This window comes from Aythya fuligula, chromosome Z, assembly GCF_009819795.1.
Source record: "Aythya fuligula isolate bAytFul2 chromosome Z, bAytFul2.pri, whole genome shotgun sequence".
Lineage (NCBI taxonomy): Eukaryota > Metazoa > Chordata > Aves > Anseriformes > Anatidae > Aythya > Aythya fuligula.
This window is the reverse complement of record NC_045593.1, coordinates 77,133,845-77,158,435: the sequence shown is the minus strand read 5'-3', so window position 1 is coordinate 77,158,435 and position 24,591 is coordinate 77,133,845. Positions and strand designations below refer to the sequence as shown.

The following is a 24,591-nucleotide window of genomic DNA, read 5'->3' as shown; positions in this document are numbered from 1 at the left end:
TAGGGGAGAATAGAGTTGCTATAGAAACTACCTACCCTTGGGTTGTGAGCAAAGTAATTTTCTTTACATACACACATGTATGTATTTTTTCACAGTTTAAAAAAAGGGGGGGCATTTTTGATATTCTGTGAGAACGGGGATCAGTCAGGGTCTTGAAAATCACTGAGTTCTCAATCTGTGTTACAGTTTGCATGTGTTAATGAAATTATGATCTACACATATGCTTTAAATAATACCAGATAAACAGGAGCTAAAGATATATTTTAAGAATTGGTGCTCCCTGTAAAATCCTGCAAAATTGATGTCTTCCCAGAAATCCCCTATCCTTTCTTAGATATTTCTCTCTGTCAGCCCAGTAGGAAATTCGGTTGCTATCTCTAGGCAACACAGCTTTCTGTTGTGCAGCAAAGAAATGCTGCATGAACTCTAGGACATATGCCTTGAATATCTGGAGTATTCACCAAATAAATACTTATGAAATATGTAGTTGTAAACCAGTGATTGCCTTGTAGCTTTTGTTAATTGCATGCTTTGGACTGTTCAGTTTTTTAATGCTGTTAAGACCTAGTGGCTATGTTGTGCAAACTACCCACTAATTTTGAGCTTATTATTTTTTCCTTTTTGTCATGCTATATCTTCAACACAGACAGCTTTCTGAGTCACCTACAGGTCACGTCCTGCCACCTCTTCAAGCACTGACTTCTTAAAGAGCTGGGCAGGCAGTGACTTTTATTAAAGTGTCTGTGTTTGAATCCTACAGTGTTCAGAAAGATCTTCCATGTTATGAGACCATTTGAAGCAGAAAAGAGCATCTCCTTTCCATTTAGTCAAAGCATAGAATTTCTATGATTAGTGTTATATGTGCAATCAGATCAAACAACTTTGACTCTGCTTCTTTTCATAAGTCAGAGTTCATTGGTGATCTAAAAAATTCATCCCTGAGTGTTCAGAATTGGAGGCTCAGGTTGACTGATCCTCCTCTTCTCATAAGGCAGGTAGTACAGACCATAAATATAAAGCTTTGTGACTCATTTATTGTAGATTTGAGGGAACAGTAACTTTCAGATAGTGCAGTGAAGTCCTAGTTCAGGAACATCACAACATCATCTAAGCTTGTGTTGAGTTCAGCCTTGGAAAAAAATGTACTTCTCTGTGTAACGGGAGGATATCTATGAAAATAAGCAGAAGAAGTTTGGAGGTGAGCCATTGAAGCCGTGATTGTTGTAGGAAGCAATGAGGAAGTGAATGGTACATTCAAGTGCAAACTGAAGCAGAATAGAGTGAGAACCTAAAATCAAGGACAAAGACTCCAAAATATGTTATATAACTAATTCAAAGAACTAGAAAACGCTTCCAGTTTTGTGGTAGACTCTCTTATTACCGATCCAGAAGCACTCTTCTAGCAGCTGTGACGAGTTTTTAGCTTGGTGGCATCTGTCAGGTGTGTTCAGGAAAAGTCTAAAAACAACTCTGGCAAAATAGGTTCTACTGCTGAAAAAACTAAATGATTGCAACAATGATTTGAAAGGGAAAAAAAAAAAGAAAAAGGAATAATCATGTACTGCATGTATGTCTGTTTTGTGGCAAAGGACATTAGGTACTTTTTGTGCATACACTGAATAAGTGCAAGTGAAAATAGACACAGCAGGTGCAAGATATATTTCAGGGAATTTAAAGTGAATTTTTATTGTGTCTGACAGGGTGATGCATGATGAAGTGAGTGACACAGAAAACATCCGGAAGAATCTAGCCATAGAAAGAACAATAGTAGAAGGCTGTGATATTTTACTAGATACTAGCCAAACTTTTATACGCCAAGGTAAGATATTCTCCTTTAAAGCTATCTATATAATCATGAAAAAAATGCTTTAAAACCAGCAGGATTCACATTGCCATCATTGGGCAGGTCACTGCACTAGGCACAGCTGACATACTTGAAGATTAACACCTCATGTAGGATAGGTCATAAAATGTTATCAACAGATGACAACTAATTTGGGACTATAGCTGATCCCCACTTCTGTGCTGTTTTCTTGAGGAACCATGAAAAAAAGCAGCGCAGTAATGGTAAAGCATCCATGGAACGGTAATATACACACTGGACTGTGATCTTCAAAAGAATTACCTACAGCTCCACAGAGACCATGGCTGCCAATGACAGTGGATGCCAACATTTGAGAAGAAGTGCAAGAGAAGTTTGAGGCTTTGTCAAATGATAAAGTGGTTGCTAAGACAGAAAACAGCTGTCAGTAGTTCCTATTTTTCTCAGTGCTTCACAAATATCTCAAAATTGGTCATGACAGAATAGATACAATACCTGAACATACTCACCCTGTCCCCTGAGATGTACATTTTTGGGCTTCAGTAGAAGTTCAGGATAGATACAAAATGCAATCCTACAAGAAGAGGTCATGAAAAAAGGAGATGTCTTGTTCTTTCCATTACAATGTGTAAGAAATCAAGCAGAGAAGGCAGGAAACTGGAATAGCTGAGTAAGACCTATTGGTCAGACTGAGGCACAAGAAGGAAATAGGCAGTGGAGGAAGGAACACATGGCCTGAGAAGAGTACAGGGATGCCATACAGATATGCAGGGATGGGATAAGGAAAGCCAAGACATAGATGGAACTGAGCTTGGCAAGGGATGCAAAAAAAAAAAACAAAAACAAGAAGGGATTGTACAGGTACATTGGCCAGAAAAGAAAGGCCAAGAAGAGTGTTACCTCTCAGACAAAGGAGAAGGGAGAACTGTTAACAACAGACATGGTGAAGACTGAGGCACTCAACATCTTCTTTGCCTCAGTCTTCACAGAATCATCTAGGTTGGAAGAGACCTCCAAGATCACTGAGTCCAACCTCTGACCTAACACTAACAAGTCCTCCACTGAACCATATCACTAAGTTCAACATCTAAACATCTTTTAAAGACCTCCAGGGATGGTGACTCAACCACTTCCAAAGGCAGCCTATTCCAATGCCTAACAACCCTTTCAGTAAAGAAGTTCTTCCTAACATCCAACCTAAACCTCCCTGGCACAACTTTAGCCCATTCCCCCTTGTCCTGTCACCAGGCACATGGGAGAACAGACGAACCCCCACCTCACTACAGCCTCCTTTAAGGTACCTGTAGAGTGCAATAAGGTTGCCCCTGAGCCTCCTTTTCTCTTTTCCAGGCTGAACAATCCCAGTTCCCACAGCTGATCCTCATAAGACTTGTTCTCCCGACCCTTCACCAACTTCATTGCCCTTGTCTGGACTCGCTCGAGCACCTCAATGTCCTTCTTGTAGAAAGGGGCCCAAAACTGAACACAGTACTCGAGGTGCGGCCTCACCAGAGCCAAGTACAAGGGACAATCACTAGATCTGCTGGCCACACTGCTTCTTATACAAACCAGGGTGCTGTTGGCCTTCTTGGCCACCTGAGCACACTGCTGGGTCATATTCAGCCAACTATCAACCAGTACTCCCAGGTCCTTCTCTGCCAGGCAGCTTTCCGACTACTCCTCTGCTGGCCTGTGGCTCTGCTTGGGGTTGTTGCACCCCAGGTGCAGGACCCGGCACTTGGCCTTGTTGAACTTCATGCAGTTGACCTCAGCCCATCGGTGCAGCCTATCCAGATCCTCCTGCAGAGCCTTCCTACCCTCGAGCAGATCGACACACACACCTAACTTGGTGTCATCTGCAAACTTACTTGATCCCCTCACCCAGATCATCGATAAAGATATTAGAATGAACTGGCCCTTGTACTGAGCCCTGGGGGATGCCACTAATGACCAGCCTCCAACTGGATTTGACTCCATTCACCACGAGTCTTTGGACCCGGCTACCCAGCCAGGTTCTAACCCAATGAAGCATGTGCCAGTCCAAGCCATGAGCAGACGGTTTCTTGAGGAGAATGCTGTGGGAGACGGTGTCAAAAGCCTTGCTGAAGTCAAGGTAGACCACAACCACAGCCTTTCCCTCATCCACCAAGTGCGTCACTTTGTCATAGAAGGAGATCAGGTTTGTCAAGCAGGACCTGCCTTTCATAAACCCATGCTGACTGGGCCTGATCGCCTGGTTGCCTTTCACTGCCAGTCAGGCATCCCATGGCTCTCATTTCCCTAGACCTCTACAGAGGGACTGGGGGAACTAAGTCCCTCCCACTGCAAGTGAAGAGCAGCTTTGTGAGCCCCTGATGAAACTGAAGAGGTGTAAGTCTATGGGGCCCAATGCCATGCATCCCAGGGTCTTGAGGAAACTGATTGATGGAGTTGCCAAGCCTCTCTCCATCATACTTGAAAACTCTTGGTGGTCAGGTGATGTTACCAGTGACTGGAAAAAGGGAAACATCACTCCTCTTTTTAAAAAAAGGTAGACAGGAAGACCTGGGGAACTACAGGCTGGTGAGTCTCACCTCTGTACCTGACAAGATCATGGAACAGATCCTCCTGGTAGCAATGTCAAGGCATATGCAAGATAAAGAGGTGATCCAAGACAGCCAGCATGGCTTCACTAAGGGCAAATCTTGCCTGACTGATCTGGTGGCCTTCTGTGATGGAGTGGCTGCATTAATTGACAAGGGAAGACTGATTGATGTCATCTACCTGGTCTTCTGTAAGGCCTTTGACATGGTCCCACATGACATCCTGATCTCCAAATTGGAGAGATATGGATTGGAATGGTGGAGCATTCAGTGGATAAGGAATTGGCTTGAAGGCTGCACCCAGAGAGTGGTGGTCAATGTCTCTATGTCCAGGTGGAGTCCCTCAGGGCTTCTGTCTTGGGACCAGTGTTTAGTGTTATAAGTCTGAGAGAGCTGGGGCTGTTCAGCCTAAAAAAGTTAAGTCTCTGGGGAGACCTCATTGCAGCATTTCAATACTTAAAGGGAGCTTATAAAAAAGATGGGAAGGGTCTTTTTACATAGGCAGACAGTGATAGGACAAGGAGGAAAAGCTTTAAGCTAAAAAAAAAAGGGAGATAGAGATTAGGGGTCAGGAGGAAATTCTTTACTCAAAGGGCAATGAGGTACTGGCACAGGTTGCCCACAGAAGCTATGCATGTCCCGTCTCTGGAGGTGTTCATGGTCAGATTGGATGGGGCCTTGGCCAACCTGATCTAGTGGGTGGCATCCCTGCGTATGACAGGGGATTGGAACTGGATGATCTTTAAGGTCCTTTCTAACCCAAGACATGCTATGATTGTATGATTCTGATGTAGAATTAATTCTAATAAAATGAACTTAGCAAAAAGAGAGAGGAAATATTACTCATTCTTTATTCTCGGTGGTTTTGGAAAATGTTCCCATTGAAGCCTAGGTATAGCAGATCAAGGGAAGTGATCCTTCCTCTCTACTCAGCTTTGGCAAGGCTGGAGTATCTGGAGTACTGTATCCACTTCTGGGCCCCTAAGTTCAAGAGAGATATGGACATACTGGAGAAAGTCCAACAGAGGGTGACTGAGATGATCAAGTTACTGGAGCACCTGTCCTGAAGGGAAGCTGAGAAAACTGAGACTGTTCAGCCTGGAGAGCAGCAGGATCCGGGAGGATCTTATCAATGTATATAAATACCAGTATCAATGTTGTACTGGGTCTGGCTGGAATGTTAACTTTCCCGGCAGCAGCCCATTCAGTCCCATTCAGTGCCGTACTCTGTACTTGTAGCTGGAACAGCAGTGTTATCACACCAGTGTTGTGTCTACTGCTGAGCAGCAGTGGCACAGCATTGGGCCTTTCTCTAACCCTCCTAGGGGGTGGGCAAAAAGTGAGGAGAGAAACATCACCAGGGCAGCTGACCTAAACCAATCAAAGGGATATTCCATACCATGTGGTGTCACACTCAGCAATAAAAGGTGGAAACAGGAAGAAGAGGGGAGGGGTGGGCTCTCGTTGAGAAGACGTCGGTCCTCCTCTCAAACACCGGCTGCGTGCGTTGAGGCCTTGCTTCAAGGACGTGGTCAATCATTACACATTTGTGGGAAGTAGAGAGTAATTTCTTTCCTCTGCACTTCCATATAGCTTTCATTTATTTTGTTTGTTTGTTTTCCTCCCTTTTTCCCCTTTTCCCTTTTACTTCCCCTTAGTTAAATTGTTTAGTTCATAGTAGTCTTTATTTAATTATTATAATTATTTCCCTTTAATTAAATTATCCTTATCTCAACCCGTGAGTTGTTCTTTGCTTTACTTCTCCCCCTCCTCATCTAAAGGAGGGGGAGTGAGAGAGCGGTTGTGGGGTTTAGCTGCCCAGCACGGTAAAACCACCACAAATGTATATAAATACGAGAAGGGAGGTTGCAATGAAGATGGAGCCAGACCATTTTGAATGGTGCCCTGGGATAGGACAAGAGGCAGCAGGCATAAATAGGAACACAAAAGGTTCTGTCTGAATGTCAGGAAGCACTTAATTACTTTATGAGTGACTGAGCACTGGCACAGGCTGCCCAGAGAGGCTGTAGAGTCTCCTCGGAGATTTTTAAAAGCTGCCTGAACATGGGCCTGGAGAACCTGCTCTCAGTGGCCCTGCTTGAGCAGGGAGGTTGGACCAGATGAGCTCCAGAGGTCCCTTCTAACCTTAACCATTCTGTAATTCTGTGATAGCAGAGAATGAATTTCTTGTTATGTTTCACAAAACTGTAATTTAGAATAAGTGTTAAATTTAACCAGGAACTGTAAAGAGGTTGCAGTTCTTATCTGGAGGGGCTTACTTCAATGGTAGAGCAACAAATGTGAAAACTTCATAATTGAAGCTTATTTTTCATTTATATACAAATTTATTTCTGGATCTTTTGTGACTACTTAGTAGATCTGTATACAGTAGCTGCATCATTTTGACTAGGTACAAGCTTTTATTGTATCTGAAAAGAATAACATATTTAATGAAGGTTGGGAATGTAGTTTAGGTGTATCCCTTCATGAGATCTTCTCTAGCTAGCATCATCAGGATATCTGATGTTTAAGTAGAGCCATATGCATAGCTAGTTGTTTAGTAGTTTTAGAATAAATTTTGAAATCCTTTCTGTAGTGTTTCTTTAGTTATGTGGCCAAACTGAAACATTCTATAATAACTACCAATACTGTTTGTACAATGTCCACTTGTAACTTCCTAGATCATTTCTTAAATTTACGTATTTGTTATAATTGGAGGTATTTAAAGAGTTATGAACGTAGCTCTGAGAAAAAATATAAATCTGTTACAGTGCATCCACTTCAAGAAAATTATAGGGTTGTGATTTGCCTTGACTGACTTTTACCATGCAATTTACTTAAACTGAATAACTTTTTATTCAGTATGATTAAAATATTTTGCATTTAAATATCTACTTTTTTCCCCTTAAAATTCACTAGTATCATTTGTCTGTGTACCTAGTATTTCTTCAGTAAAAAAAATATTAATTTTTCTGTGGGAATCAGTCTGTAAAGATTACTGTTAGAGTGTACTGTGTGACCCAGGTCAAACTCGTGGCTTAAGTAAACCAATTTCAGATTCATTTCGGGGATACAGAGAAGGACAGTGTATAACTGGATGTGAGCCAGCAGTGTGTGCTTGCAGCCCAGAAAGCCAACAGCGTCCTGGGATACACCAAAACAGGTATGACCAGCAGGTCGAGGGAGGTCAAGTCTGCGAGAGCTGGGCATGTTCAGCCTGAGAGAGAGAAGGTTCCGGCAGACCTCATTGTGGCCTTTCAATACTTAAACAGATCTTATATAAAGGATGGAGTAGGACTCTTTACTCGGGTAGATAATGACAAGATGAGGGAATGGTCTTAAACTGAAAGAGAATAGATTTAGATTAGGCATCAGGAAGAAATTCTTCACTGTAAGGGTAGTGCAACACTGGAACAGGTAGCCAAGAGAAGTTGAAGATGCCCCATCCTTGGAGGTTTTCGAGGCCAGGCTGGATGGGGCCTTGGCCAACCTATCTAGTGGGTGGCATCCCTGCCTATGATGGTGGTGGTGGTGGTGGGGGGGTTGGAACAAGATGATCTTTAAGGTCCCTTCCAACTGGAGCCATTCTATAATTTGGTGATTCTATGGTAAGCCTGTATGTTACTGAATCATAGAATATCCTGAGTTGGAAGGGACCCACAAGGATCATCAAATCCAACTCCTGCCTCCACACATTTCTACCTAAAAATCAGATTATGTATCTGAGAGCGTTGTCCAAACGCTTCTTGAACTCTGTCAGGCTCGGTGCCATGACCACTGCCCTGGGGAGCCTGTCCCAGTGCCCAGCCACCTCTGGGTGCAGAACCTTTCCCCAGCCCCCAGCCTGACCCTCCCCTGTCCCAGCTCCATGCCGTCCCCTCGGGTCCTGTCGCTGTCCCCAGAGAGCAGAACTCAGCGCCTGCCCCTCCGCTCCCCTCATGAGGGAGCTGCAGGCCACCACGAAGCCTCCCCTCAGCCTGCTCTGCTCTGGGCTGAACAATCCAGGTGATTTCAGCAGCTCCTCATGTGAGTTCCTCAGCTCCCTCTAGACCCTTCACCATTTTTGTTGCCCTATGTTGCCTCTACAGGAAGGGATTTATGGATAATAAATACATATGAGATGTTCAAGCAAGAAAAAACACACCCTTCCCTTCTGTGGCACCATTGGGATTGCTCTGTGTTAACACAAGGCTGGGAGTGTCTCTACACTAATGGTGGCCACTTGCTGCTGAGCTGGATGGGGTTTCCACAGTTGTCCCCATTGTGCCAGACCCACGGCTCTTCCAGGTAGCACTACTGACTGCTTCAACAGCTGCTATGGGTTTCTGGAGTCCCAGGGGACAGCAGCATGGGGTCTTGAGTGGCTGCAGGGCTGGTGGGACCAGGAGGCTGCATGTCTGGGGGGATGAAGTGACTGGGGCACCCAAGGCCTTACTCTTTGCCTCCATGTGGCTGGCAGGGAGCTATGGCTGGCCAGATCTCCCCCATGGGGGTTTGCGCCACTGATGTGCTCAAAGCCAGGGTTCATCCATGGAGCTTCGAGCTCTGCAAGTGCAAGGCCAAAATACTGCCTAGTGGCAGCCAGACATTTGCGTGCAGGACCAAACAGGTGATGCAGCATGGCAGTCAGGCTGCCACGATGCACCTTTGGGTGTTATTTTAAGAACGGCTATATCAAAGTTTATCTTTTAAAATACCTAATACATGTGATACTGTGCAAATGCAGAAATCTGAATTGAGCTAATGAAGTAATACCAAGCCCATTTGCCTTTCACATCTGACTGTAGGGTCACTTTGAGAGTGACGTCAGTCTCCTCTCATTTCAGCTAGGCTTGTTTTCTTTCTCTTCATCAGTGTAGACTGGTACAGGAAATATCTTTCTGGCACAGAAGGGGATAGGTATCTTTGCCTTTATTCAGGTTTTTCCTATGAAGGTCCATTTCATCGTTGCCATATTGTATCTACGTTACATACTTTATTTTTCTAAGAGTTTGATTGTGTGAAGAATGTTGAGACCATAGGAATTCCCTCATTTACATTTGCAATGCTTTGCAATGTATATTTTGGAATCCTCTTCAGATTTCTTGGGGTCCCCTTTTATTTCTCTCATATTTACATACAGACTTTATTGCCAGGCACTCTGTAAGTCAAGGCAAACCATTAAGGAATATCATCTTTAAGAGTCTAAAGTTAAAACAGCAGTCTCAGTCTGTAATACAGCATTGGCTGACAACCGGAAAGCTGTCATCTGGCGGCCCTTCATAAGCCACCAAATACTTTGTCTGATCTTCCTTACATCAGCTGCACTGAATTTACCCCTCCTGACAAATATATCACAATTAAAAAGTCATGCAATAGTTGACATTGGAAGGGATTTCTGGAAATAGTCCAGTCCAATCCCACCTGCTTAAAGCAGCATCAACTGCAGCAGGTTGCTCAGGACTATATCCAGTCGAGTTTTGATTGTTTCCAAGAATGGGGACTCCACAGCTTCTTTGAGTGAGCAACCTGTTCCACTGTTTGACCACCCTCATGGTGAAATAAAACTTTCCCCAGTGGAGAAAGCCAAACTGAATTTGTAAACTACTCAATACAATGTAGTTTTTGTTGTTGTTGTTGTTTGTTTTAAATACAACCCTTTGTACTTGTTGGATTGAACATGGGCTATTACGACTATTCTGGCAGTATTGAAGTGTGAGTACTGAATGTGCTTAGGTCTGTAGCTGGATAAAAATTCCTCAGATTACACCAATTGTCCAAATCATATACTATTAATGAATATTCCAAAATTATCCTCACTCAGTTATTGCAGCTGTATACTGGCCAATCATGACTTTTTTTTTTTCCCCTTAAGAGGAAATCTGTAATAGAAGCCATATCAGGCAAATCATTTTCATTAATCACAAGAGCTTCACAGGAATGCACAAGGTCCTTGTTAGATGTGAGCCACACAGAAATCTGTTTCTCTCTGTGAAAGTTCAGCATCAAAGACAGATAATGCTGTCTTTCTGCTGCATTTAAAATCTGCAGTTTCTTTTGATTTACCTTAAACAGTGATATTTCAGGTCCATACAAGTACACCATTTAACCTTCATCCCATTTTAGCAGAACAGAATATGGTATTCCTAAAAGCATTCTAAAGAAAATAAATAAATAAAAAATAATACAAATCAAGTTCCAAGGGTATATGTATACGTGTATTATATTTACAACATTTTTCTAAGGAGCAGCATAGGAAGAAAAGAACAAGTAGAATGTTGTTACCAAAATGTGTAGGGGGAATTTCAGGAGAAAATTGCACTAAGAATTTTGGGATGGGAAGTTGCTTGTGAATTGTTTTGTACATAGTACTGGCCTTGCACTAGGAGCTGGGGGACAACCAATGTCACAGAGAAGTCACAGCTTCAACACATGGGAATGATCTCCTTGCTATCTTTTACAGTAGACATAAATATACTGTTTTGTCCAAGAGAACTGTAGAACAAATAGTAAGTTTGTGGTTTTTTTTTTGGTTAGAACTCAGGTGAACCTCAAAAATGTTGCATACCTTTGCAAATTTCTGGAGTAAAACATCACTGTTTTGTTGCAGCGACACAAATCATTAAATTTCAAAGTGAAATGTCTGTCAAAGTGTACTATAATGTTATGTTTACCGGTATGTATTTTGCTATGCCAGATGATACATTTCAAATATATTAATAACACTAATTAAATACATAAGGGGAACTAAATGCAGAAAAATGTGAAGTTTAGCAACAGTAGCTTTTTCAGAGTGTTGTCATCATTTCTTCATAAGTTTAAGATCATGTATGTGAACTTCGAATTGCACTTCACTGTCAAAATTGATTCCACATTCAAAATCAGAAGTAATAACACATGGTGATATCAATACGCAAATGTTGCTCAGATACTGTTTTTGAGGTATGAAACTGTACAGAAGTTTTCCCCAGTCTGGAATTCTGCACAGCACAAATTCAGACCTACATAATGAGATTCAGTTTAGTTCTGAAGTTTTAGATGAGCTGTGTAGCACTGAAATTTACACAACGTAAGGTATGAAGATAAGAAGAAACCTGCTTCATTACCATCTCTCTTGCACAGAAAACTGTTTTCCTTCAAAACATTCTCTTTTCATTCTCTGTCTTTTTAGCTTGAAAGTAATATACCTTTTGCAAGGCTAGCAGCTGCCAAAAGTGGAGTTGTTGTTCAGCTCTGTTTTCTGAACAATGTACTATTAATGTCTTAAAGATGCATAAAAATTTGCCCAAGATCTGGTCCAGGCATGTACATAAGTATAGGTCTAGACTGTGCTTGCTTGATTCTAAGCATGTTGTTGCAAAGACAAACTTTTTTCTCTCCATAAAAAAGTGCAAAACTGTTATCCTGAACTCACTCTAAAAAATAAAATGAGCTGGTACAAAAAAATATGAATGACTTGTGTTTAAAACAGATATTGATGTGTATTAGTAATTTATAGAATGAAAAGTTGCATGATTTAATGTCAGTGTCTGATGGATTAACACTACACACACCACCTACCAAATGTTATTATTGTTACAGTATGTTTTTCATTTTGATTATTATTAGGTTCCCTTATTCAAGTCCCTTCAGTTGAGAGGGGAAAACTTAGTAAAGTTCGTCTGGGATCATTATCTTTGAAAAAAGAAGGAGAAAGGCAGTGCTTCTTATTTACAAAGCATTTTTTAATTTGTACAAGAAGTTCAGGAGGAAAACTGCATCTGCTCAAGGTACAGATTCTACATTATGACTCAGCTTATGAAATGAAAACACAGCTTCAGTGAAATTTCAATATTTTATGGCTTTAACCTGAGATTTTGTGTTATCGTGAAAAGAAGTGAGATGATGTAAAGTAATTGATTGCTCTGTCTTCTTGCTGCAAATAATAAAATTCAGCCAAAGTTCTTAATAAAAAAATATTATAAGTTTTTTTTTTTCTTTTTCTTTTTCCAGAACTTTGTAATCCTAATAATCTGGGAGCTAGAAACAGGACATAGTGTGTACCTCTGTATAAGCTATCACTGACTGTGAGTCAGTTTTCAGTACATATCAGCCGGTACAACCCCATGGATTTACCAAGGAATAATTTCCAGAGCTCTTAATAAAATTAATTTTAGAAGTTAGTTCTGTTTTCCTAAACAGCATATTTTCTCAAACCAAATGTTCTTCTAAGAATATTCTAGTTACATTAGTTGAGAATCAGGCCTTCTTGGGTTGGCTTGTGAATAACGAAGAATAAGTAGTTTACAGAGTGGTGTATGTTGAACAGAATTTCAGGCTGACAAAGATATTATTTCTGAGATATTATTAAGACTGTTTAGTAAGAGAGTCACTTTCATTACTTTTTGTATGCTTTCTCACTTTGTACTCTTTAAGTAATTAATGTATTTTGCAAAGTAAATTAAGTGTAACTGAACTGAAAGCATTAAGTTGATATAAATTCAGTAGAAAATGATGAAATTCTAACCATTTTTGAATCTTGTGAACAAGCTTTTATGTGAGATAAATTATATATTGTAGTAAAAAGGAAAAACATTTAGCACATTTAATTGTATTATTGATTTGTTTGCCTAAGAAAGATATTATGTTTAATCTAGGTGGTTTTGGTTCCTGAGGAAAAATATGCATCTAGAAACTGATACACCTTCATAAGTGCCCTGAGTAATGTAAAAACATACAGTAAGGTATATCAATGTTTAAAAATATTTGTAATGGCAAATAGGATCAGATGCCTACATTTATGAAAAACGTGCTTTGTTTTCACAGACAGGAGGTGTTTTGTCTTTAATAGAGTGCACACTGGTTGAGGAGACAGATGCAGCTGATGATGACTGTAAGTTACATTCAGATGTTTGTCATAATTACAGTTCTAAGAATGTTCTTGAAATTGTTACCCTTTGATTATTTTTCATAAAAACAAATTGTTAAGTTCTCCCTGTTCATGAAACCAGATAAATAACTCAGTTAGCTGATTGTGTAGAATAGATGTTTTCATAATGGACTTGCTGTTTGCGTAAGGGTTTGTTTTGCTTTGTTTGTTCCTGCTGTTGACATCCCACATAAGATTTTCATGTACATTGGCTGAAAGAATGTGACAAATTATTTACTGACTTTTGTATACAAGTTCACCCTAAGGATCTTGGAAGGAAAGAAAAACGTCTTGAAAGACAAAACAGATAATTGAGTTTCTTAAATACATGGGGTCTGAGTGAGTTGGCAGAATTAGTGGAAAGTTTCTGTCTTGGACTCCCTACAAATCTTGACTACAACCTTCTTCAAATGAAATAACAAAACACATTCCCAAGCTGATTTTACTGTTACTCAGTTTGGCTTCCATGCTTTTAGGCAAGAATTGCACTTGAATTGTGAAAGTAGTTTCATTGATTTCAGCATATCTGTAGTATATTAACAAAGAAGTGTTAGAAGGACTCTAGCCTTATTTGACATTTTAAAAAGTAATTTACAGCAACTTTCACTGTTGCACGTTTGTAGTTTATTTTTTATTTGGTATATGTGGAAAAACAAAATCACTGTCTTGGATCACCAGTTGGATTTGCTCTTTGTCAGAGAAATGCTTTAAAGTAACTTCAGGGAAGTGGTGGAGTCACCATCCCTGGAAGTCTTCAAAAGACGTTTAGATGTAGAGCTTAGGGATATGGTTTAGTGGGGACTGTTAGCGTTAGGTCAGAGGTTGGACTCGATGATCCTGAGGTCTCTTCCAACCTAGAAATTCTGTGATTCTGTGATTCCACTGTAAGTGGAAACATTATTTCTTTATTCTGTGGTTTGAAATCTCACATTTTGACTTTTTTTTTTTTTTTTTTTTTTTTTTTTTTTAACTCCTCTCACTGTAAAGCAAAAAGTTCTGGACAGGTGTTTGGACACCTTGATTTCAAGCTTGTAGTTGAACCTACGGATGCTCCTTCTTTTACTGTTGTCCTCTTAGCTCCTTCACGTCAGGAGAAAGCTGCATGGACAAGTGATATAAGTCAGGTAGCTTACTACATTCTTTATCTTGTTTGTTATGAGATCTTATTTTATTCTGTGTTTCTGAGAACTAATCCAAGACTGAGCTGATAATTTCTTGAGGGCTGATTGACTGTGAAAATACTTTATATGAAAATATTTTAGTGTTACCTATTTTCCCCCAAATCTTGTCTTTGCATTTGAGTCATCAGTGAAATATGTGTATCAATGAGAAGTGAAAAGCTCCACAGCCAACTTGACAGTTACATGCCTGCAAAGCTTGGAACTGGCGTAGTAAGGTAGAGGTAAATATAACTAGCTGCATATAGCTGAGAGAGCAAAGAGTGAAGGGGTTAGTCAGATAGCCAGGGAATAACCATAAGAAACTTTTATTCTCTTGTTCCATCTTTGAGGAAAGGAAAGTCTCCTCCAGCTATTGAAGACAGGGATTCTGGAGAGGATTGGGGTCAACAATTAAGAGAATCTTATAAGTAAAAGCCTGAGAAAGCTGAGACCCGTTAGTAGTGTGAGAGTGAAAGAGCTTGACCTCCAGCCTTACAAAAGAAGGGAAGCAAGAGATGATGAAGGGATAGGCATCACCTTAAAAGAAAAAAATAGTAAGGGCTCAAGACCCTGTGCAAACACCACAGGCATTTTGAAGGGGGAAATGGTACTATGGAACCACTAAAGAATTGAGACCACTGGTCTCTTGAAAACAAAATCATGTTTCTGACTGAGCCCATTACCAGCAGAAACCATGTCATAAAAAATTACTGAATCAGCTGCCCAGAAGCACTTTTTTCTCTTTGTCCTGGCTACAGCCCTCAAGGAGAACGTAGGAACTACACTAACAAAAACGGGCATATAGAAAGCATTTTTTTGATTAAGGTGTGTTCTCCCAACAATGTTTGCAAATGAAAGTGCATACACGTAGTTGCAGTTCATCCACAGAATGTGTCTTGGTTTCCAGAGTTCTGCATATCTTATTAAATTACATATGTATATGGCATCTAAGTCTTATTTGATGGTATGTTCTTAGCGAGCTTGCTTGAATTTATATTCCTTTCATTTAAACTATAGGATTCTTATGAAAAGTGCTTTTTTTTTTTTTTTATGTGTGTGTGTTTTGTTTTGTTGTTGTTGTTGATTTGATCCTAGATTCCTGTTACACTAATAACTTAGCTAGAAAGATGGTATCTGTGTACTATAGTATAGTTCTGTAGTATTATGTATGAGATATTTGTTGCAGACCATAAAAGCCTCTTCTGCCAGTGGACTGTCTGATCGCTGCCAAGATCAAAGACTGTGGTGTTACCTCAACTACATCAAAGTACAAACCAGCAGAAAATGCTGTTCAAATGGCCTGTTCAAATGGCTTTGAGCTGTACTTAGGCACCACCAGCACTGAGCTGCTTTGAGGACTGACTAACTTGTAAACTTCTGTTTGACATAGGACAGCCTATAATTTCAAAGCAGTGTGTTCTGTGAACATACCCCAGCAGTGTTCTTCCAGATCCTAATGCCTAGCCCAAAACTCTTATACAAGATTATGCAATGGACTCCTCTGACAGCAGCTTCATATCTGTATTTAAGAATAATAGCACCGTTTGATTTATTATTATTATTATTATTAACAATAAAAGTGTGTTTTTAGAAGCTATTTGTATCTCTGTATCTCACTTTATGTATAAAGTATTCTAACTTATTTCCAGTACTGATTTTTCAAGAGATGCTGGAGGTATTTAATTTTGTTCAGTTTCAAAGGAACTTCATGGCTATTTAATTTCTAGCTCAAAATACCTAATCATGTGTAAAAGAGATTCTGAACTGACTTTTATGAGTGTGCTGGTAAAGATGCATGGACTTGCAGCTGTGTAAATCAAAGGAAAAAGACTAGAGAATCATGTCCACTGTAATTCTTCCATCACTGCTTTTCTTTTATGAAAATACTTTTTACCTGTCAGTTCAGGCCCTATGAAAGCTATGTTGTAGGCTTACAGTGATCCTAACAGTATGGAAGTAAGTCCTCTTAAAGTGTGTTTTGATGCTAACAGTTTTCAATATTTATTTTCACAGTGCATTGATAACATACGGTGCAATGGTTTAATGACCATAGTTTTTGAAGAAAATTCTAAAGTCACAGTTCCACATATGATAAAGTAAGTGCAGCATTCTTTTCCTAGTAAGCAAAATAGCCTTTTTGATTTTTAATAAAAGTTTTATCAAAAGAAAATGTGTTTTTGGAAAATGAAGCCTTTTGTTTTGGTTTTCCTTCCTTCCTTCCTTCCTTCCTTCCTTCCTTCCTTCCCTCCTCTCTCTTTCTCTATTTCTCTCTCTTTTTCTCTTTCTTTCTTTCTCTCTTTCTTTTTCCCATTTTTGTTGAATGGAATTAATTCTATATCCCAACATGTATCTTTTCAATCTGTTTCTTGAAGGGGTAGGAATAACTCAAGAGGGTAAAGTCTTAATTCACAGTGTTGGACAGTATAGGATCACAGCTCAGATTTTTCTCTTCTTTGTGAAATTGCATTCAGTTATGCTTCAGATGAGTAATTTAATTCTCTGTTAGATTTTTGTCTTCTGTCTACAACTCATAATTTTATTAAATATATTTTAAAATTTCTGCACACTTTGGGTTGAGTACAGACAAGTATGCTTTTCCAAAGTATTCTACTTTACTAGCCAATTTTTTTCTTTTCCTTTTCTTATATCTGAGAAAAAAAATTCTTACCATTTGAACTGATCACATCAAAGTAACAATTATTATTCATAAACCTTCTTCCTTCACTCTTGCCTTCTTTCAATTGTTTATTTTTTCCAGAAGAATCATTTTTGTTCATAGGCAATATTTCAGTACTTGATTCCAACTTTCTAACATAGTTTTACCTTTGGGGTTTTCTACAGTTCTGTATTTACATCAGTTTTACCTACCAATATCAAATATAAATGTTAAGAAATAGAATGTACCCATCTGAATACAGTGCTACAGCACATACCCTTAATCACTGGAAAGAAGACATTTTATTGTCTTCATTTTAATTCCAGGAATTCTACAGTTTTTAAACACATTACCTACTGAATGTTAACATTAGTATCTTTTTTTGAAATAGTAGATTACAGAAAAAGTAAAAGGAAAAAGTCAGGAAAAAAAATCTTAATTCTAAAAAACCACACAGAATCTTAACAACATACAGATTTGTCCTTCCCTTTATGAAATTTTAATCATCAGTTTGATTTTTAGCATTCATTGGCCTTTAAAGTATGATAGTAAATAATGTCTTTGGACAAATATACTTAGATGAAATAAAAAAAAATCCACTTTTCTGAGGACCCAACTTAAGAAAGAAGAATTGTATTTTAAGTAATGCAGCGGAGAAGTGCTCAGAATAATTTGATGATGTAAGAAAACCTTACCTTTGCTCCTGAAAACACAAAGCAGTATAGAAATATACTATATGTAGCATCCAACCTGTTTTTCTGTAGACTAAAGCATCAGCTAGATAAAATGAAGGAAAACCCCATTTAGAAAAAAACATCATGAGTAGGACTACAGATGTGATTAATTCTTGTTGTGATGTCCAAGAAGGAGGGGAGGGGGAAAGGGAGTGTTCTTATTTGAAGGCTGAGATGTTTCAGTCTGTTCCTGTTTTCTTTCTGCTTTCTTTTTTTTTTTTTTTTCCTTATTTTTTTTTTCTTAAGTAATTATTGGCACCTGAGTGCAGGTGGTATATTGAAAGCAAGATTTAAGCTTAAATAAGGAGTTAGTTTTGCTGTCTTTGCTGGGGTCCACTAGTTTATTTTATAAAGCAAGATCCCAGCAGAAAAGACTGCAAGCAGTTCGGTTATGTTACAGAACGCTTCTCATTGCAGTAGGTCTACATGGCACAACAGCTTAAAACAGACAAATGGTAACAATTCTGTCTCCTGTTCCGCTTCAGAAATGTAGGCTTCATTAATGGTTTCTTAGATTTTGAAATGTAAATTAATTATTTGCCAAAAATGAATCGAAATGGCTACAGTTATGACATAAAATATAACTGAATGGAAGCGGGCTTTCCCACAAATGAAGAGTTTTATTGTGTTGATAAAATAGAGGTATATATTTCCTGGTTCTGTGTTGACAGGAGTAACTGAAGTGATATCACTGCTGTACCATAATAACTCTTCCTCTTTGGTGAAATGTTCTAATTTAATATTTGTGTAGGTCCGATGCTCGTCTTCATAGAGATGACATCGATATCTGCTTCAGCAAAACTCTGAATTCCTGCAAAGTACCTCAAATCCGTTATGCAAGTGTTGAACGGCTTTTGGAGAGGCTAACAGACTTGCGATTTCTAAGTATTGATTTCCTGAATACTTTCCTACATACTTACCGCATATTTACTACTGCAGCTGTTGTACTGGAAAAACTTTCAGACATATACAGACGGCCTTTCACTTCCATTCCAGTCAGGTGAGCTCTGTTTTTTTTTTTTTTTTTTTTTCTTTTTCTTCTATGATTAATTTCTTACAGAGTTACTGGGACATTGTTTATTTTCAAACAAGATTTTTTGTTATGTAAATAAACTAAGAAAAAGGTTCATTGTTTGTAAATAGGATGCAAGTTTTTAGATAAATATGCCTCAACTTTTGACCCAGGCTTTGAGGACTAAGTGTCATACAGATTTTGCATGCACAAATTTGTTTGCAGGTGTTATCACCTAAATCTGTTTTGCATTTGTTATTATGATGTTGCTTTTTTGTTTCTTACTTTAAGGTCTTTGGAGTTATTTTTTGCTACCAATCAAAATAATAGAGGAGAGTACCTAGCTGATGGGAAGTCACCACATCTCTGTCGCAAGTTTTCTTCTCCTCCTCCACTGTCACTTTCCAGAACTTCCTCACCTGTCAGAACTCGAAAATTGTCATTGACTTCACCGCTGAATTCGAGAATTGGTGCCCTTGATCTCACTACTTCATCTGTGGCGAGCAGTCCTACCTCGACCTATAGCCCGGCCACCTCTCCTCCGCCAACAGGTAGCAAGGTACCTCTGGACCTTAGCAAAGGGCCCTCCTCTCCTGAGCAAAGCCCTGGCTCCATAGAGGACAGCTTGGAGAATCCTCGTATTGACCTCTGTAACAAGCTGAGGAGAAGCATTCGAAGAGGTATTCTCTATCTACAGAATACTGAATGTTACTTCTGCTAAATAGAGTTGTCTCTAATAAAAGCTTAATTTATGTCAGATTATTGTGGAGCAGTTGTTTTTTATTTCTTTTTGTTTCATGATCAGAGTAGCCTGTGATAATAAAATATTCTATTTCTTTTCCAGTAGAGGCTGTGATGCATTTCCACTGCATTTCCACTTCTTTTTAATACGAATAGCAGTATGGCAGAATTATATTGTCTGTTTTCCCTTTGGAAGAGTGTTAGGAGAAAGAGAGACAGAAATGCTTGATACCAGTTGCATTTCCTGAGGGTTACAGATTTTGGAGCTGTCCCATGAAGTAAAATATTAAGAGAAAAAGAAACAGGAATGTAAAAACCTTGCAGCTTTAACATGTTTACAAAGCAGGGCTAGTTTTTCAGAAGGATTTCATCACTAATCTGAACAAATAATGTATATGAGCATTTGCTGCATTGTTGAGATTCATGTCACCTGACTCTTATCAATCCAGAAGATAGACATCTAAAAAAGATGAATTGCACCTGTGCAAATGCCTCGTTTCCACTACGGCCTCTGTGAGACACCTTAAAATAGGTATTACTTTCAGAAGGATAAAGCTAGTTGATATAAACCTCACTGTGGACATCTGGAATGGGAGCATTGCACACAGAATCGTAGAGTCATTTCAGTTGCTCAAAGCAAGAAAGTAGCTCTAATCTCGTAGGATGCATGGGTGAGTAGTTATTTCTCATCACTGTTTGAGAATGGAGAGATGGTCTTCTCAATTGGAATAAAAGTATATCCTAATTTTTTGTACTGTTGTTATGTTAAGCAGAAAATGAGGAAATACAAAAATACTGTTTTCTTCCTAAAAGTCATGTTTAGAAATTGTCCTCTGGGGCCTGAGCTACAACCTGACCAAGTCTGAGTTGAATATGCCTTGATTTTATTTACAGCCACTTTAACGTTGGAAATTGATGAAACCAAAGAGAAAAGAAGAAAAAAAATTACGAAAAGTAAACTAAGAAAAATATGATTGAAGTATTGTCTCCTTCCTACTGATGCATTATTTTTACAGGGTATAATGTATTATTTAACACATAATTTTTTCATCAGGCAAGTCAGCCACGTTAGTGTTCTAGGAGCATATGCTTGCCAATTCTTTATGTTTTCATAAAATGCTGATTGGCTGTTATATTTAAACACGTTTTTTCTGCATGCTGGATGTTTTTAAATGAATTGCGTAACAGACTATAACATACAAAATAAAATATATTATTTACTATGTAGGGTTGGGCAAATTCTTCTTGTATGCTAGGGTAAACACAAATCAATATGATAGCATGTTCCAAAATGCAGGCCATGCATTAAGATGAATTTTACATAGGTAACTGCAGTCTTAGATGTAACATTTTTTGTTACACTTTAAGTGTACACCTACTAAAGAATAGATTTTTCTGGTCTACTGTTAGCACCAGGCATTATGGGAGAGGTGTTAACATATTGCATACCAGTCTGTCAAAGCTGGGAGTGTCATCTGGGCAGCATGAGGGACGTTTGGAAATGGCAAGAATCTCATCTAATTGCTAAATGGCAGTCTCTAATTCCTTTGGGGATGTCCTACTGAACAGTTTCCACACATTTGGGGGGAATTAGCAATTAGCTAGCTCTGTTCTCTCGGGGAAAGTCCTTTTGTCACAAGGCTGCTTGTAGCATATTCAGGAAGAGGAGTAAGTTAAAAAAGAAATATCACAAGGAGAATGGAAATGGGTATCAGAAGAACTACAGAATGATGATCTACACATTCCACATCATCCAGACATGGTTCTTTGTTTCAGAAATTTTCTGGGTAAAGAGACCAGTTCTATTTAATCAGGAGATGCCATCTCATTATGGTTAATACTCTTGCTCTGGTACTGCCAGATTTCCAGAAAAACAAAGGTGGCTTACACTAAATCCAATATATTGTGCAAATTCAGTTTCCCAGGACTTACTGTTATGGTGGAGGTTGTTCTTGTTGAATGTGGCCCATTTATGTTCCGGAATTTTCACCTCCTTCACCCACTTCCAAAGTTTATAATTTTCAATATTTATAGGACTTACTTTATAGTACTACAGGCACAGTTGTCATTTGTATCAAATCTAGAATATATGTTGTCAGCTTTTTGAAAATACTTGGTTTTCCCCTCATTTAGGAGGTATTCTTCTTGCTATTCTGTAGTTATGCTTATTCCTTTCATTATGCTTCTGACAGAAGAATGGCTCCATTGACTAATCAGCTCTGCAGCATTGTTTGGCCCTTTTATTAGGCAGTTTTCTGATTATAGATATTTATCCAACAAAGGTTATTTTTCATGAGCTCATATGAAACTTATGACTTCACATATCCTTATTACATTTGCATTTCACTGGATAGTCTGCTGACTTAAATTGCAGTCATAGCCAAACTATTTTTAAAACTGAGAACTTGCTGTTTTTCACCAAATTCTTTATTTACGAGCTTTTGTTTGAATATGTTGTAGGTACAAAACTTTCCTTCCAGAGGATAATTACTGTTGAATCTTCTTAATGCAGAAGATGCATGGCCAGTTCCAAAAGCAGTACCATTTAAATGTACTATTATATAACAACTATAAAACACAGATTACACATGAGCAATTTTGTGTTAAATACAATTTATGTGTATAAGGTTTGGTGTTTAAACACTGTTATAAAGTTCTATTAATTAATGACTTTTTTTTTTTGTGTGTGTGTGTGTCATTGCAGTACAGTTCAGATTGTTCAAAGTTGCTTATTTGCAGACTTTCTATCTTCTGGTGTTCATAAACTGAGAGTCCTGAATCACCCGTGTACTCTGTGTTCTCTGCAGAGCAGCACTATTTTCATATCTAAGACAAAATAATCTGACCATGCTCTCTGATTTAAAAAAGCATACTTTAAAGCCACATATCCTTTTTTCCAAATGACCACGAGTTGTAAAATATGAACGATCATCCCAGTGTTAACATCCAATTTCTTTTAAAGCAGCAGTTCTAGAATCTGTGTCAGTGGACAGGACTATTCCCGAAAGCACCTCAGCAGTGGATACTACAGAACTTTCCCCATGTAGATCCCCTTCAACTCCACGTCATCTCCGCTATCGTCAATCAGGAGGTATGAAACTAAACTTCTGTTCTATGTAACTTTAAAGGGTTTAAATACTGTAGCTGTAATCTTTGCAGAATACTAGAAAAGAATAGTCTTTGAATATTGTGTTTTATTTGTATTTTCCTTATTTTTCAGGTATAAAAATAAAAGCATTAAAATGTGAATTATGGCAGTCAATACAGTTAGAACAAGAGATTTGGAAGCATATTGGATTTCTGTGTATGATGAAATGTTCTTTAACAGATTGAACAGGATGTACTAATACTGAATCAGTCTTAGTCTCACAAAATTCTCAAGACCTTTACAGATTTTTTCAGCTAGTAAGGGGACATATTTTGGACATCGTATGTAATCATGAAATACACAATACCCATTATTGTCAATGGAGAATGACTATGTCTGTTTCCTTGTATGAAACTGAAAATTTACAGATGGTGTCGCATTATTCATTCCAAAATTTGAATAAACTGCTCAGTTGAAGAGGAAGAATGAGAGCTAGAGCTCCTCAAATAGCTCTCACATGGCTCTTCAAAATTCTTAACAGAGCAGTAAGTGATGCCCATTAATACTTAAAATGCTGTCATCTCACCCAAGCCAGATTTCAAGGCAGTTGTTTGATGCCTGGGATTATAAAAACAAAAACAGAACAGATTCTTCTCAACTGTTAAGTTACTGAGACACTTCAATATTAAACCAACTGTAATCTTTTGTTATCGGGTATGGTTACAGTGGGATGGCAAGATTTTGGAGCTGGAAATTGGGAGGAACAGCACTATATTATACAAGTATTGATCAGAATCAACGTTCACAGAACTCCTTATACAGAAATTTTGAGAAATTTTGCAGAACTGTACTTATTTTAAGCAGTAATCTTGAAAATCTGTAAATCTCACCATGATTGGTTAAGATGCTTTGTCCTTTAACATCATTTTTTGTTACAGCTAATCCTCTGTACCATTGTTTCTCTTATTCCTCATCCCTGGCTGTATCTTTCTTTTTTTTTTTTTTTTTTTTTTTTTCCATAGTGATGTCATTTATAACAACCTGGAAATAAAATTCAAATCACAAATGTCATTGTGATATTTTTATTTCCTTTCATGTAAAATCCTGTGACAGTGACAAAAGAAAATGTTCACAACATATAAACATCAGTGAAGAATTCAAATATTACTGTCACCCAACCTGGAAAAATTAAAAGCTTGTAGTAGCTGTTAACCTTTCTCTGTCTGTTCGCTTTACAGTACAAACTGCTGACAACAGTCACTGTGCCGTTTCTCCTGCTTCTGCTTTTGCTATTGCCACAGCTGCAGCAGGGCATGGGAGTCCACCAGGTGAGAAAAATTTACTGTAACAAAGAGAGATAATAATAATATACCTGGGTCTCAGAAGGTAAATATTTCTTAGGAAAGTATTTACCTGAATCCCAAATAGCTTTTGTTATTATTTATTACTTTAATCTGCTTGGTGTCTTATCTTGGCTAGAGCCTTGGATTCAAATTATGAGGCCAATATGAAATATTTATAATGTGTATCTCATTCAATATAAAGGTTTTTCTTAAAACTTTTTGAAATTATGATAAACTGACGTAAAGGTAAAAAATACTGTATTACAGTAATTAATAAAAACAGTATTTCACCCTGTAAGTATATATAGGAGAAATTCAAACACTGGTTTTATCTCACAAATGCAATGTAGAATGCAGAATTATGATTGTATGATTGCATTGACTTGAATACGCAGTTAAGTTACATTCAAAAAATGACATTAAGAATGAATGAAAGTATGGAAATCCATTCACCAAATTCTCATTTGAAAAAAAAATAGTAAAGTTGCCAAAGTCCTTATGTATTACAACCTTCTGCTTAACAAACAAACAAACCAAAAATCCAGATTTAATAGAAAGTCTATGTT

The 24,591-nt window shown here is 38.3% G+C and overlaps 1 protein-coding gene across 2 annotated transcripts in view; it reads left to right on the top strand.

Annotated features, from left to right (window-relative positions):
• RASGRF2 (Ras protein specific guanine nucleotide releasing factor 2) overlaps window positions 1–24,591 on the top strand; it is a 138,956-nt gene that overhangs the window by 61,889 nt on the left and 52,476 nt on the right. The window contains exons 9-17 of one of the 2 annotated variants that reach the window (XM_032205611.1): window positions 1,701–1,819; window positions 11,992–12,152; window positions 13,189–13,255; window positions 14,279–14,415; window positions 16,465–16,547; window positions 18,593–18,841; window positions 19,145–19,533; window positions 22,560–22,685; window positions 23,921–24,010. In XM_032205611.1, the coding sequence (XP_032061502.1) occupies window positions 1,701–1,819; window positions 11,992–12,152; window positions 13,189–13,255; window positions 14,279–14,415; window positions 16,465–16,547; window positions 18,593–18,841; window positions 19,145–19,533; window positions 22,560–22,685; window positions 23,921–24,010 (1,421 nt within the window). Of the gene's footprint in view, window positions 1–1,700; window positions 1,820–11,991; window positions 12,153–13,188; window positions 13,256–14,278; window positions 14,416–16,464; window positions 16,548–18,592; window positions 18,842–19,144; window positions 19,534–22,556; window positions 22,686–23,920; window positions 24,011–24,591 lie in introns of both variants that reach the window. The other variant, XM_032205610.1, reaches the window with a different exon arrangement.